At 37.5% G+C, this 16024-nt stretch overlaps 1 protein-coding gene across 1 annotated transcript in view; it reads right to left on the reverse strand.

The window, feature by feature from the left end:
* Positions 1-5245: 5245 nt before the first annotated feature.
* LOC108756442 (rho GTPase-activating protein 100F) overlaps positions 5246-16024 on the reverse strand; it is a 19930-nt gene continuing 9151 nt past the window's right edge. The window contains exons 8-19 of the mRNA XM_018500257.1: positions 15428-15688; positions 14893-15051; positions 14645-14808; positions 13663-14011; positions 13362-13580; positions 12765-13153; positions 12422-12554; positions 12207-12326; positions 11957-12117; positions 11639-11831; positions 11185-11441; positions 5246-8047 (exon numbers count right to left, since the gene is read on the reverse strand). Of these exons, the coding sequence (XP_018355759.1) occupies positions 7730-8047; positions 11185-11441; positions 11639-11831; positions 11957-12117; positions 12207-12326; positions 12422-12554; positions 12765-13153; positions 13362-13580; positions 13663-14011; positions 14645-14808; positions 14893-15051; positions 15428-15688 (2723 nt within the window). The 3' untranslated portion in view covers positions 5246-7729. The remainder of the gene's footprint in view (positions 8048-11184; positions 11442-11638; positions 11832-11956; positions 12118-12206; positions 12327-12421; positions 12555-12764; positions 13154-13361; positions 13581-13662; positions 14012-14644; positions 14809-14892; positions 15052-15427; positions 15689-16024) is intronic.

The following is a 16024-nucleotide window of genomic DNA, read 5'->3' on the forward strand; positions in this document are numbered from 1 at the left end:
ATTCTCTAAATACAAATCACGGCATGTCGAGGGCTCGCAAATTCTCTTTTATGTTCGTATAGGCCCATCTATTTTTCTTTGTCTAGAAAAAGAAACATGTCTTTCCTCTTTGTTTCCCTATGATATGTAGAACGATGAAAGCTTTAGGGTAACCCTATAACCTAATGATGCCCCTGCTCAATAAAAGGTGGAAACGACTAGAAGTACGATCCATTCGATTATTTCATTCTCACACCAACTGTGAGAAAAATCTTAAGAAACGCTACTTCGAACGGGGATGGTTTTACATTGTTTAAACCATTCGAATTAAGACTTCGCATCGTTAATTGCATTTTTAAATTTTTACAGAAATCATAACATAAATATCCTTTGTACGGCTTTCAGCTTAGTTATATATAAGTGTTTAACAATATTGGATATATATTACTTTATGTATAAAAGTATATGTATAAAAGAAATAAAAAAGACAAGATGACTCTCATAACTTTATTGAATAAGTATATCACTGTAATTTTCAAAGATAAAGTATTAGTCAACATTAATGTTTTGTGTGATTTTAATACGTAACCATCACGTTCGGAGCATCGTTTGACGATCTCCTCGGCATTGTTCACAATTATCTACAATTCACACGTTTGCCTAAGTAGGATGCATCCTAGGTGGGATATGTGTGTTTGGAGCGATTTCGAATGATATATATATTTCGATAAGTACAACACGAGAAAAGCTACGCTTGAAAATACAAGTGTACATATTATGACGTGTGTGGTATGTGTGTGTGTGTGTGTGTGTGTGTCTGTGTGTGTGTGTGTGTGTGTGTGTCTCGCTTCCTCTCCAAAATCGTATTGCGTGTACGCGATTAAAATCTTATTCACGTGACAACTGAAACTGAAATTCATTATTTACAAGCAGCGTCTTTGCACCCCTCCTCGACCTCCTCCTCCTTTCATAAACGAAACTCTCCCGAGAATTGCGCTTCGCGATTATGTAAATTATTATTATCGCTATTATGTACAGCGTCTCGTATCTCGAGAAACGCTTCTCTCGGGGAAAGGAATGTCACCTCGGCTTTTCACAAGCTTGAGAGAAATTTCCGCGAGAAGGTGAAAACGTGATACTTTTCCGTATCACTGCGTAATTGCGCAAGGAATATTGTTAGTTCCAATCGTAAAAATTTTAAATTTGCACGTGTTAATATTAATGCTAAAATATAACAATTAGAAAAGATTAGAAGTGATATTGAAAGTCAGACAAACATTTTCAGATAACGTAACTGTGGTACCTTGGAAATATTTGATACATTTAATGCAAAGGATATCCGTACGTATTGCGTTTTCACCGTGGCAACTTCAATTTCCTTCGACATAAAACTGAATGCGATTGCGTCGACAGCGAGATGGGATGGTTATACGCTTATCATTAATATTCCAACTATCAGCTATTATTATCTGTTCAAGGTCATTGAGCACCAAAAAGGAATGACATTATTACATTCTTTTTTCTGCTTTACTTTTCCGGCGACTATTTACAACGCTAACGTTCTCTACACACGTCGTGTCGCGATCGGTGACTCGAGAAATTCGACTCTTCCGCGATCTTCTCGCGCATCTTCGGCGTACGGAAAGTATTCTCCGCGAATCGCCCGATATCCGGAAGAACGAAGGAAGAGCAACGTAAATCGTAGCCAAGCTGTGGTAAAAATCGTCCCGAGGTTTTCTTTCAAGTGCCGCTCCCTGTCGATTATTTTCCGACACGAAAAAAATCGGAGTCACTGATGGATTTTCTTGGATTTTCCTCAGATTTCAAAAATCTTACGATTCAAGTTATACGTGGGATTCCTCGAGGATACCGCCGTTATTATCGAAACTAAAGATACGCGACAATGATCGTTGCAAAATACTTGTTTTTACCTCGTTGGAGGCTAAGTTAACCGCATTCGCGATTGATCCATCCGCGTTTATTTGAATTCTCTCTAAATTTTTTTTTAAATAAAACTACTGAATATTAATCCTCTGCCGATCGTAAACGATCCCGTTTGTTTGGATGGAATCGGAAGGACTCCATCGATCGTTTTTAAAGAAATCGGAAGGATTCGATTGACACAACGAATCCTTCCGCTTCCTTTATAAACGATCGATTGTGCAGATATAACATTTGTCAACCTCGCGACGATTCGATGACTTTGGGAAACAGCTAAAACTATACGTATAATGTACAAGTGTTAGATATAGAAAGTTCGATAATTATAGCTCATTTACGTACGAAATTTATGATGTCGGAGCGCGGAAGAAAAACCGATGCGCCCCGCTACGTTCTGCTTCTAACTCATAGAAAAATCATGAAAAAGTTTTTAGTTTTTCTTTCTTCCTCTTTTTCTTTCTGTCCTTATCTCTCTTTATTTTTTAGAAACGTTTCAATATGACAAACGTGGTCCATCGTATATATATTTATATGTAAATGCTAATATCCAAAGATCCAGTAGACTTGTATCTACGACATATTAATGTTTGAGAATATCTTATAATGTAATTATTAATATCGCGTGCGGTTATACATGTAATTTACAAACAATATATGTGCAATAGCAATAGTATATTATTAAGTTAGAAATATTTTAACTTGTGCGCTCCGTCTCTTATTAGCGAAAAATCGATTTGCATAGGTAAACATTTTTGCGTTTCTTAAAAATAATAAATTAATATGTTTAGAATAAATTAATTGCTAAATAAGTTCTAATATAGTTATATTAATCTGCCTAAAAAATTAAAATAAAGTAATAAATTATTATTATCATACTTTTGTCACTACGTTCAATTAAAATTTTGTTAAAGATACGACAGATTTTATAAAAAATTTTCAATTGTCGATTAAACTGTGCCCTTTATATATATATATATCGCGATTATTGATTTATAGCATAAAAAAGAAACTATATCTAATATATATATATACATATATAAAAATCCTCCTTATATAAACGTGCTTGCAAAACCATTAAATCGAGACGAGTTCTAAAATCGAATATACAAGTCTCTGGATCCGTTTAACGCGAATTTCTTTGTAAGTAATAATAATAATTTGTCGATCAATGAAATGCGATTGCACGAGAGAATCAGGTAATGCGAGCAGGTTAAAAAATTCTATTTGTATATCGACATTATGCCCCTTGCTCGTTCATTGCTCCATTTTTCTACCATTCGACACCTACATCATCTTACATAATCGTAAGCAAGTCCTGCGAATTTCTAACGTGACTCTCGAGCGTTCTTGACTGACTTTTTTTTTCTCTCCCCGCGAATTTTGTTGTTACGCGTATCTTTTCGTTCTTTGCCATTTATCGTAACCTGTTTCTTTCGTATTCATTCAACTCTTGATTCTTTTTAAATCCGATTTTGTAAATCGCCTGCGAATTCATAATTAGAGACTAGACTCGACAACGTCCAACGTGACCAATCAATAGCGCGAGATCGGAACATTCTCTGTTTCCTATCTATCGTTTCTTATTGAAGGAAGAGATACGAAGGGGAGAAAAATGATAAATAAAGTGTAGGGATCGCGATTGTGTGGGAAAGTCGAGAGCACGATTTACTGCGTCTGTTTGCCGTTCCTGTTTCTTTGCTTAGCTCAATTTGACCAAGGGGTTATTCTGCACGAGCGATACGAGGACTCTCGAAGGACCTCGTGTTACATCCAGTCTATGGCGCGCACGAACAGAGGGATATATTTCGGAAAAATTATTACATTACCGTTTATTGCGTATATATGGGACGTACGAAGATCCCTATGAGTAATATCCCCTAAGCTTCCGTTATCCTGCCGATCCTCCGGCCGCGTTTGTCACGTTTTCTCTTCGTCGAAGGGGAGAAACTCACGAAAAATTGCACACCTTATACTTTGTAATGCTTCATCGATAATTGCAAATTTATACAGGCACACATATAATAATTATCTTAAATATCATTAGATATTCTTGGATATTCTTATAGACAATGTTTTTTTCTCGGTAAATACAGAAATCTGGAGATCGTTTTGGATATTTAGATATCTAGTATCTTAGATATCTATACTTTATAGAAACGCATCGTCTCAGAATTTCTGTAAATTTTAGTAAAGACTAAACGTGACTCTCGCCGCCATTGAAAGATTTTAATTAATTTTAGATTAAGAATCCACGTCAGCGGATAGAAACTATCTTAAATTAATTCACTGGCCATATCCTGGACTCCTTCCGAGCGACACGTATCGCGGCTCGTTAAGTCTTGAGTAATATGTATATATATATAATGTGTATGTATATAATGTATATAATATATATGTACGTAGGTATAGGTATAACAACAGTCAATTATATAAAATTGCGGCAGTGTGTTTTCGCGTATAATAGTTTATGTTAAACATACTCTCATTCTCTTTCTCCCATTCTCTCTCTCTCTCGCTCTCTCTCTCTCTCTCTTTCTCTCTCTGTTTGTCTGTCTCTTATATAATCAATTTATTACTAAAATCAGGACGGCGAGGAACACTGGATACCATCTTTGTGTCTGCATCTGTCCCTTCACGATGTATTAAGTCGATCATATTGAAAAACCAAAAGACCTCATATGGATCCTCATGTGTGTATAAGCCTACAAATGTATATAATGATAGAATGTATGAATTCTGAAGCACAAGCAATATTGTAAGTCATATTAAAGATTTCTCATCAAGGACGCGAACATCGTAATTCAACCACATTTACAAAATAATACATATGATACACACAATTTCCTTTCTACTATGCTATGAACGCTAAGGTAAGGTAACGTTAATGTGTCATACGATAAATGACAATATGATTTGCATTTATTTTATTTTAAAGTCACTATTCAATTCCTCTACGAGCGAGTAGAGACGATAGGAACTAATTGACACCTTAATCTGATGTGAGTCATTCTAATTTAAAAACACACTTGGGACATCTGCGAAAATGAATGTAGATTAATGAAAATATCGCACAAGATTTACAATTGAAAATAATTGACGTAACAAGGACATAAATTGCAAACTTATGATATCTATAAACAAAGTACTTGAGAATTCGCAACATTGTGAAAATAGATCGTACTTAATATATATTTTATTTGATTCTCGGGAACAATGATTCATAGCGAAAAGTATAACAGCATTCTGCCAATAATTTTAGTTCAGAGAGAAGAATTTCGAAAAACAGGAAGAACGAAGGAATCGCAATCGACTTTTCCTCGCGGACTCTATTTTTGCGAAGAGGAATTTTTTTCGCTTCTTTGAAAAATTCATTCCTAAATCTGCGGGGAAACGAAAGAGGACACCTCGGTACCCGGCATTCACTCGCACGCAGGCAGGCACGCATATTACGCACGCACGCACGCACGCAAGCACATCGAACGACATTCACACAATCTGGGGCTGGAAATACAGCTAGGATTGCGACTCGTATATGTATACGTATATATGTACACGTTACATTCAGCTATACAATTAGTCTCGATTTCGCGGCTACTTCAATTAAAACTTTACCCCTCTCTCCGTCTCCTCTCGCCCCGTCGACTTGCCCTTCGCTCTAAACCCTTAAATATTCTCGCGCGATAACGCTAACTGTGCGGAAAGATGTGATTACGCGGATGTGTATAATATCTATTTATACGTGCGTGTTTATACTGATTACAATGCTTCTTTTTCTTCACCACGAACCAAGCCACGAGCGAGATCATGCGATAACGATGTATTACAGCGATAACTATGAGAATTAGTTACGATCGGCGCTCGTGGCTCCGCTTCGGATTGTAGTGCGTGATTTCATCGTCGCTCGATCGTTCCCAACAATCACGGCGACGACGGCTCCGTCTACATTTAATTCTCCTTTTTTTTTTTCACCTAATCGTTCGTTATCTTAATTAATTAATCCATTCGCGCGTCTCTCCCTTCTCTCGCGCTCTCATTTGCTCACTCTCGCACTCTTCCTCTCGTTCGATCGTCGTTTTACAGCTTTAAACGTATAATAATACTGGCTATTTTTTACTCATTTTTACGTTCCCTTTTTAAAAGTATAGGTAATTATTCGTAGCATTTCTCTCTGTTTACTCGTAATTATTATCATTTTCGGTCAGTTCTTCCCGCGGCTTCTCCCCTGCATCACCTCCTCTCTAACCATCCGTGACCCAATCTCGAACAATTGATCGCCCGGTATTGATACAATAGCCAGTTGATTGCCCGATACTATATCTATACGCAACACGTCCAAACGAAAATCCGCCTATTGTCGACATATAGAAACGCCGCCATGTCCTCGCCCTCCCCTCTCCTCCAACGTATGTATAACATTTTTATGTATATTATGTATATCTAGTTTAGCTGTTTGTTTGTTTATCAGTTTGTTTGTTTATGTATCTTTTTTGTTTCTGTATACGAGAGCTAGCTAATGCTACAAGTAATAGTTTTTTATCAAAAGCACACACGTAATATCGTGACTAGTCTACATATGTATATATAATATGTATATATAGTATATCGCATATAAACTGATTATTATGTATGTCACGTGCGCCTCTCTTTGTTGATCGGCTTGCTTAAGTTCTGTGTGTTGTGTATTCATGTGGATCGTGTTGATGTTAGTAATGTCGACGATGACGACGCGGAGGGACAACGTTCTTTTCTGCCTCTCTTCTTTTTCCTCCCCCTTAGGTGGCCCGGAAAAGGGCATCGAAGGCAAGGTATGCGTGATGAATCCATCTGCGATCTAACATCTCCTTCGAGAGACCATTATTTGAAAGGCCATTACGTGTTCTCGGAGAAACTCCTGTGGCATGATGGAGAATTGAATGTGCAGTGTTTGAATTATTTGAGTCGCTTTCCCAGCAGTGATGTAACGTAAATTGTCTTTAACTCCTTATAGTACTTGTCTTCGGTCCAAGTCCCTTCTGGCAGAACGGTATCGATTCCTGATTCATCTTCCTGCGACGAGTAACGATCGTAATATCCACGCCTCTTCGTTTGGTTGCTCGACCGCCTTAGTAGCGTTTTCATTTTACGGCTATATTTAATTACATACAGTAATAGTACTTACGTATCGCATTTTAATTTCTTACGAAATTTAATTTCGATTAGAAGAGGCGATAAATCCGTAACATTCGAGGGAGAAATTACTATCACTATAGTTATTTCACTTATACGTAGCAGAGCTCCATCATAATGTAATAATACTCTTTCTCTGACCGAGCTAGATCATTTCTCTATCCGCTTTTTCCTCTTTTTTTTTTTGCTCTCTTTTCATTTAACTTTAACAACTTTTCCTCGCGAGCAAGCATACCCAACATAACAAACTGGAATCAATCGACTACCGTAACTCTTTGGGGTGCGTAACGAAGATCCTTAATGATTCGAATAGCACCGTGCGAGACTTTCGTCCAGATCACTTTAACATGCTCATCCTATCTCGTATTTAGAGCTAAACGATCTCAGCCCTGAAAACTCGAGAATTATTTATGAAATGGCCCTACAAAATTAACAATTTTAATGAAATTAACTAAGTCGCTTTCTGCAAATTCGGTTTATTTTCTGAGCCGGTTCAACTTTCGGCTTATTCTTCTGTCAATACTACACGTACGAATTGATGAAGCAGCTCTCAAATTTGTCTGCATTCTTGAGGAATCGTCGTCTCCGTGGCCTCTTCTTCGTTACTCGCTACGCACACTCGCGCGACGACAGCGGGTCACAATTAGTGCGTCTTGGGTATATGCTGATGTCGATCGTCATCGCTCGCTTCAACGTCACCCTCGACGCCTTTCTCGCCTTCCTCAGGATGCTGGGGATTACCCTCCTCGGTGTCAACGCTGCTTGTAGGTGTCACCTGGTCGATGCCCGCACCGGCGCCGACGCCGATGCCGCCCGACGTACTCGATGTCGTCGTCGTCGTCGTCGTCGCCGTCTCGTCGCTCTTTTCATATCCCAAACTGCCCAGGAGGGTCTTGTTAATCGGCTCTGGCGAGGCCTCTGACTCCTCGCTACTAGGTGAACCGGGAGACGAGACTATCACCTGCGCGAACAAAATGTACCCACCGTCAAGGTGCGTCGGTTAGTCGTGCTCGACGCTGGATACGGTTGGAATTCATAAAGATTGATCAGACGTTTCGAACTTTACGATATAATAAAAATGGAGAGAAAAGAGAGAGCATAAAATTTGTATGTATCAAAATGAATGTTTACAGTCTGTTTACTACCGAAAGTTAAATAATTAATACAACTTTTTCATTTCTAATAAAAATAATATATTTTTAAACAATATTTCTTGAAATGTTCGAAACACTTGATCACAACTTCCTGGATGACACTGTATATACAATATATTCTCTGGTACGTATTACGGAAGGATAGTTTCCAACCGTAAGTTCAATAATATATAAAACTTATATATAGGGATCTACACCGTCAAAAATTCTTATAAACTTACAATTTACATTTCATTTCTTATACCTTTTAAAAAAAAAAAATGCTTGAATCATATTACGAATGAAATCTAATATGTTTCTTCAAAGAAAATTTTTAATACATAGTTCTGCGAAATCGTTTTCAAGTCAGCTTTACGTAATTTCGCGAATACCAGACAGTCGTAGAAGTAGAATGCAATTGTGAGCATACGCAAAAATATGTGCTGTATCAAAGTAGAAAAGTATTTACAAATACTCGGCATGTTGGCGACATTTAGATCGTATAAAACGTGATGGCATGAAGGTAGAATGAGAGAGTTACATGAATGATGAATGTTTCTCTGATATCTGAATCGGGCCATGCATGTGACAACGAACTAAAGGCGGATGATAATGAAAACGATAATAACGATGATACCTGTGCAAGAAGCGGCGTCTCTGTGCTGTCAGCGGTTTGGTAGAGCCGGCAATTTGCGCTTGCTCTGAAGAATACGTGCCCAAACGAAAAAAGATAAAGAAGACAACGTAAATTGTTATTATAATAGGAATGACGTCGAAACTATATACACAAAATGGAAATCATATCCCCAATATATGCCCGTGAGAGGTACAGAAATGACATTGAGCCATGCACGAAGGCATTTTGCATAAATGATATATATGAAATATATGTACATAAATCTGTCAAATTTATATCGCGACATATAATGATTAATGATAATAACAATAAATGATAACCACAAATCATTTCGACTAAGTATGTTTCTCAGAGTAATAAAAGTTATTCTTGACAAAGAAAAAGTTTCTCAAAAATAAATTGTTCTTATTTAATTAGTTTGTTCTTTAAATATTTTTTGTAAAAATTTCTATTTAATTGGATAAGTTTTCTTAATTATATGAATCATTATAGTAGTTTATATTGTAATTTTTTTTATTCCGATGTGATTTTTTTTTATTCTGATGTGATTACAATTTTTGAAATTATTTTTGAGAATGACTAATTATTGACAAATGGTCGAATTTTATAAATTACATACTCCTCGAAACATGCCAAAACGTTCGTGAGTTCGTGATAAATGGAAGGTTTTTAATCGAAACCTCATCGTGATTGAAAACATGTAAGCAGGGCGAATCAATAATCACTAAATAGCGTAGATTCTATTTGGCAGCGCGTCGCAATTGAGGTTGTCTGCGAAGCGAATAAAAAAGAAATAGAATCGGTACTTTGTCTACCATGCTGTTCAACAATATTTCAATATGCATAAGATGTGAGAAGAAGCGAGAATGGAGGAAAACTTACAAGGGACCCAAATATCTTTCCTTCGACTTTAATGAGCTTTGAATGTTTTATAGACAAAAGTAAGTGACATATTTTTTTATACATACTCTAATACACTTTTAAAAGGTGGGACGTCTCTTCGAAAAAGTCAGTTATTTTCTCTTTTCTCTTCTTATTATTTCGACAATATTTTCGAAGCTGATATTATCGAAATAATAAGAATGAGAAAAAAATATTTGAAATTAATCTTGCGTGTGAACCGTTGGTCTTTCAAGGAACAGTCAAAATTTCAATAATCTAAATTTCAATAATCTTTCTCTCTGTATTTTGCTACATAAAAAAGCAATATGATATCTGAGTTTAAAACCGATTAAAATTTAGAGATGTATAATAAAAAAATTTTTGCCAATTTTTCACAACTGATTTGTTAGAAGAAATATGATACTGGCATTATAGTTTTCTTAATAAATTAGTTGTAGAAACTCAACAAAAATTTTTTATTATTATATTGCATAAGTATACTAATATATATTTTTATATTATTATACTAAATAACTTACATGACGTTAGTGTGTGAAAAAGTAGTTCAAGAGTAGGTACTTTGTAATTATAACTAACAAGTTAAAAAAAAATTTGTTTATATAACTCTAGTTATCTTTTCCCAATTTTTTAAATAAGTAATCTATAGTTTTTAATACCGGATCCGAATGGCTTCTTTTCAAAAGAAGTTCTCATGGCAAAAATATTCTCGGTGGTTTGCCATTGCCTTCCGAAGGATGATTAGTGCTTTTCAATTACAAGATGGTTTCTTTTAAATGTGATGATTTCTTTCAAATGCAGAAAAAATCGCATATGTAGAGATCGAATCCGAATCCACAGATCACAAGTCGACCGCTCAGAACATGAAGCTACTCGCGCTATCAGACTAAATATGTATAAAAGAATGTGCCCCTTATTTTCTAGAAAACAACATATTCAAAACTCATCACAAAATCGGAGAGGAACACTTGAGTCACTAACCTTGTTAGTAATTACGTTCAAAATATTCATATATTGGCAAGCGTCTTCTCGATCGATTCTTCTGGTTCCAAAGTTTTGAATTGCTCGAGCAAATTTACGCAAGTATGCAAATTCGCGGGAACCAAAAAAATCAATGTAGTTGACCCTAAACAGTATAAAATGTATTACTTACATAAAATTATTGAGGAGACACACTCTTTCTAATCCATTTAATAAAGATATTATTGTCACGTATATTCTTAAAATTACTGTGATCTAGTCTACATTTCCTGTATTTAAATTTTCACAGACAGTTTAAGGTAAATGATCTTATAAATATTTGTAATTCAATGAGAAGCATACGTAACGAAAAAAAGGCCAGAGCTTGCTCGTTCACTGTTTAGGGTTAACATTCCTTGGACAACAACGACGAATCGTGCGAGAAACGTACAATTATTGGCGACCTACCTGTCGAGGCTTGACCGGTGGTGGAGGACGAATGGAAGGCCCGAGGACTGCGGCTACCGTAGTTTGGGGTTGATGATGAAGTGAGGGTGGCTGCTGCCAAGGCAGCCCTGTGCGCAATGTTCCCTGCAGTTGCACATGTTGCTGCAGCTGCTGCTGCACTTGCTGCTGCGCTTGCTGCAGATGCTGCTGACTGCTGCTGCGCTCGACTACTGGCATAACTCGAGGAAGTGTTGAACCGACTGAAGAAGTCTTCCGAACTGTCTGTGAAATTAGCTACTAATTACTCGGTTCTTAGCCAATGCTTTTTTTTTAATGCACATCAGTAACTAAACCCAAATATAATAGAACAATATTAAATTAAGTGTATATCAGTATATATATCGATATATCATTGACTTAATTCCGCGAAAGAGTAAAGTATTTTACGTAGATTCATGAAGAACGAGTACATTACCTGACTTAACTGGCCAAATCTCCAACAAATACTTAAGCACGGCGATTGGTTGTTGAAAATCTAGTGGAGGTCCGTTTTCTTCCGAGTGTAACATCAATACCGGGCCGAAGCAAGCGGCGAGGTTTGCCGGTGTCATTTTATTGCACTGCGACACTACCATCGCCAAATGATCCAGCAAATAAATCAACGTGCACTGTTCAATCAATAATACACGTTATTAAAATCTGAATATGATTGTGAAGCCTCGTTGTGTTTAATTTCTCTACTTCTAATTAGAATCAATGTGTGCGTTTGAAATAAAATTTTACAGATACGTACCCTGTTGACCTTAGGCAAGCAATCTAATATACTAAACATAAGCTTAGCATTGCCCTGCGGGTCGTCCGGCAAACATACGGCCAGTGCATCGACCATCATCTGGTAGAGGCACTTCGTGAAGAGAGGTTCTGGAAGTTCTCGTAAATAATCCTTTAGTACACCTGAAAGAAACGATCACGGTTACAATACACGGTCACTTTGCATTTTTCTCTGAACGGTTTTTCTTATGTCTTATTTTATGGTATATTACCAGTAATGACGTTGATGTCCGGCACGTTGTCGGGTGACAAATTCACGGAGCGTGCGTTCCTCTCGAAAGCTTCCCTAAGTATCCTCTTCTTAGTCGCCGAACCGCATAGTCTGTACAAACCTATTGCACGAAATAAAACAATGGTTTTTGTCACGGATACACATGAACACATCTACAACTCGATTTTTTTAAATTATTATGTGTTCGATATTTACCGATAATGTCAAGTCCTCTTCTCTCCACCTCTTCAATGCAACGCCATACAATAATCGGAACATTCGGGATTCCCATCGCTAAAGCTGTGGAAACTCCACCGGGAACTCCACCAGTCTTGGTTTCTCGACTTACCTATTTAGTTAGTACAGAAGAAATGGTTATTACATCTTAAGATTTAAATAAGTTATCAAATTAATTATTATAAGAAGATATTAAATCTGCACAACTTTGACTAAAAATTAAAGATTGATATAATTTTTTTGTTATTATATTGAGGAGTCTAATTTTATTTTTGATATAATTTTTCATCGTAAAAAAATCATCATAAGAAAGAAAACTTACCACTGTATCCAAATCAACTCCGAAGAGAGGCGCTACCCTCGTAGCTAAGGATATGACCGGCAAACCCCTTCGACGGAAAGTTTGTTGGGCGTCGGTGTATCGCAGTTTTAAATAAATCGTGCCACGTGGCTCGACCTTTACGGCCAGCTGATGTTCTGGCGATTCCTTTAGTAGACTCGCCAAATGCACCGATCCCTTGTAACAGAGTTTGTGCCTGTACTGTGGGTCCCAAGAATAAACGAGCAGATCCAGCTGCCGATTGCCTACGAGATCCAGCTCGAAGGTTTCGTCCCAGTCAAACATTAAATCGCCAGTTCGCACTACCGTGCGCGCTTTATGCACCCTGTCACACTCCAGTACGCAGTACAAGTCTCTTAAGCCGCAACTAGCTGTAGTTTTTTGCACACACACACAAATCAATATAATTATTGAAATTATTCCATAGAGCGTAACATAAAATTTTTATATTCGAGATTGTAACATTACATGTGTTGAAATTAGAGTGGGAGAGAGTGTAGAAACATCTGATAATTATTTCATTGACATTTGTCAATCTCAAACAACGTGCAAGCATACAGATTATTTCAGCTAACGCACCTAAATTCGGCTGGCCTGAGGGAGTGGAAGGTGTAGTGGCGGCCGATGAGGTCGTAGTCGATCGGAGACCGCGCCCCGCTAAAAGATGGACCGATAACAATCCGCTGACTCCACTTGCCAAATCACCGCCGGTCGCCTCTCCGAGCGAGCTCAAAATCGAGCTCGTCGAGCTCGGAGTGCCCACAGTCGGTGGCTTCTCTATTTTATATTTGAGGAATTCTGTGAAATGAAACGACCTTTCAATACTTCCAATTTTACGAAATGAGGCGGTAGACAGATACGCGATAGACTGTCTAATCACCCGCAGGATTAATATCTAGCAGTATTTGACCCTGAGTTCTAGTAGGCGTTGGGGTAGGTATGCTCCTCGTTGACTCCAAATCCAACAGGTTCCTGATCCTTCTGACCGATGTCGCCCGTTGGCCCGCGGAGCTTGTCAGTGAAGCTTTCTGGGTTGCCAGCGATGTGCGCGCGCTTGAAGCCACCGAGGCTGGCCTCGGATTCGTTGTACCGCGATGGCATGTCGAGCTAATCGCCGTTGACGCTCTCAGATTCGCAAGATTGACCTGTTGAGCTGAGGCCGATCTCGTCGACAAGCGATCAAGCGTAGTCGAGAGCGGCCTGTATGCACCGTAACTGCCGTAGTCACCCTTTATTAACCAACAAGAAATACAGAGTACTTCATTAACACGCATTTATAACTTTTCAAGTGTCTGCTTGGTTAGTATTATAAAGTTCAAAATAAAACTACAAATTAAATGAGAATCTGTCAAAAGTAGTAATAATTAACCTACATCTAAATTTGAAAAATCTAAAAGCTAATTCAGTAGATAAATTAATTTTTCGATTGGAATATTAGATTATTAATTAATCTTTACCCTTTTGTTTGATTTTTATATCTAATTGTAAACTATTTATTGAATTTTAATTAATACTGCTTAATTAAACAAATCAAAGATTTAAAGAATTATAAATAAAGCTAATGATTGACATGATAATATATTGAGAGAAAATGAAAAATTTACATGTTAATACATTTCGCATATCTCTCTCTCTCTCTCTCTCTCTCTCTCTCTCTGACACATTATTATTTTTTATTCATTTTTATCTTAAGAAGTTGATTTCGGATTTATTCGAGTAAACTAATATACGTAATAATAAATTATCAGGAAGAAGAGAAGGCAAAATCTATTCTGTAGTTATTCGTGGCAATAACAAAATTAGCAAATCCGATCGATTGTCAGAGCTCTGAGCTTACTGCTCTCAGCTTATTTCACATTTACCTGATTGACGGCTGCATGAATGTTCTCGGCGCTGTACGTATAACGGGGTGGTCTACTTGTAGTCGCTCTGATCTGCTCGTACAGGGCACTGGTACTTGGCGTGCGGCTCAGCCAAGCGCGGTACTCGTCCGACGTGAATACACTCGGTGAGGACGGTATCCTGCCTGTTTATCGGCACGGTCAGTTTGCGTAAAGTACAGTTTCACCGAATGTATTGCCGGTTATTGTGTCGATTATCTGACGCTTACCCCTGTCACGTCTGATGGAAGGCAATTCGGGCGCTGATAATGCGCCATCGCTGTCCTCTTGATCGATCAGGCCCGACGCGACCGTGCTGAGGCCCGACCTGAGACCAGGCTGCTGGGGCAACGTCCGACCGCTTCGTGGTAGCGAATTTGATCTTAAACCTACTGAGAGAAACCTTCTGACTTAAGAAGAAATTAATTCTACCGGAGGTTTTGAATGTATGTACAACCTTAAGGCCTTTTATAATTCTCTGTTATCCGTGTGGATTTGTACAACGTTTATTAATAAGTTTATATAGTTCTCTAAATGTTCCAATTCAATGATTATAATTAGCAAATTCTATTTTCAAAATTTATATAAGATTCTCCAATTATAATTTGATAGACTTATAAGTGGAAGAACTAAACTGCTTACTACCTATTTGATTTAAAACTCCATGAAAATTGATTCGCAGGAAGGTATTATTCATCGCGATTAAGTCTAAATAACTTTGAAAGCGCGAATATAATTCAATCTCGATAAATTGTTTCAACCCACCTGAGGAACTCTGACCGATTTGTGACCTCGATAGGGTAGCTAAATGTGACACGGCGCTGCTTTGAGATGGATTGTTCATATTGTGCCTATAATAGTAATACGCCGATTTCGGCGAACTGGAACACGTAGCCTCGGTGTCGGAGGCATAATCCAATGACGGTCGATGCCGCCTCGTCAAGGTGCCGAATTGTCCTTGCCTCTGCGCGGCGGATGTAACATCAGTTTGTCCATACCTCGGATTATAACGCAATGCTGACGTACCTAATAGTAACATAATGCTAATTATTAGAATATAGCAAATGCATCTATCATCAAACTTCACGTTTTAACTTATTTTGATCTATAAATTTTCCAATTCTTTCGATATATAATCTCATATTTCTTTAGATCGTCTATAAATTACATTGTTATTACAATGATAAGTTAAATAATAAATAAATCATGAACATGTATTCTGTACAGAATATTTGAGATTTTACGATGTGATTCTTATTGAAGGAAATTTCCGTGTACACATAGATCTGGGAAGATAGTGAGAAAGGGAGAAGACAGGTGAGAGAGAGAGAGAGAGAGAGAGAGAGAGAGAGAGAGAGAGAG

Source organism: Trachymyrmex septentrionalis, unplaced genomic scaffold, assembly GCF_001594115.1.
Source record: "Trachymyrmex septentrionalis isolate Tsep2-gDNA-1 unplaced genomic scaffold, Tsep1.0 scaffold127, whole genome shotgun sequence".
NCBI classification, from domain to species: Eukaryota; Metazoa; Arthropoda; class Insecta; order Hymenoptera; family Formicidae; genus Trachymyrmex; species Trachymyrmex septentrionalis.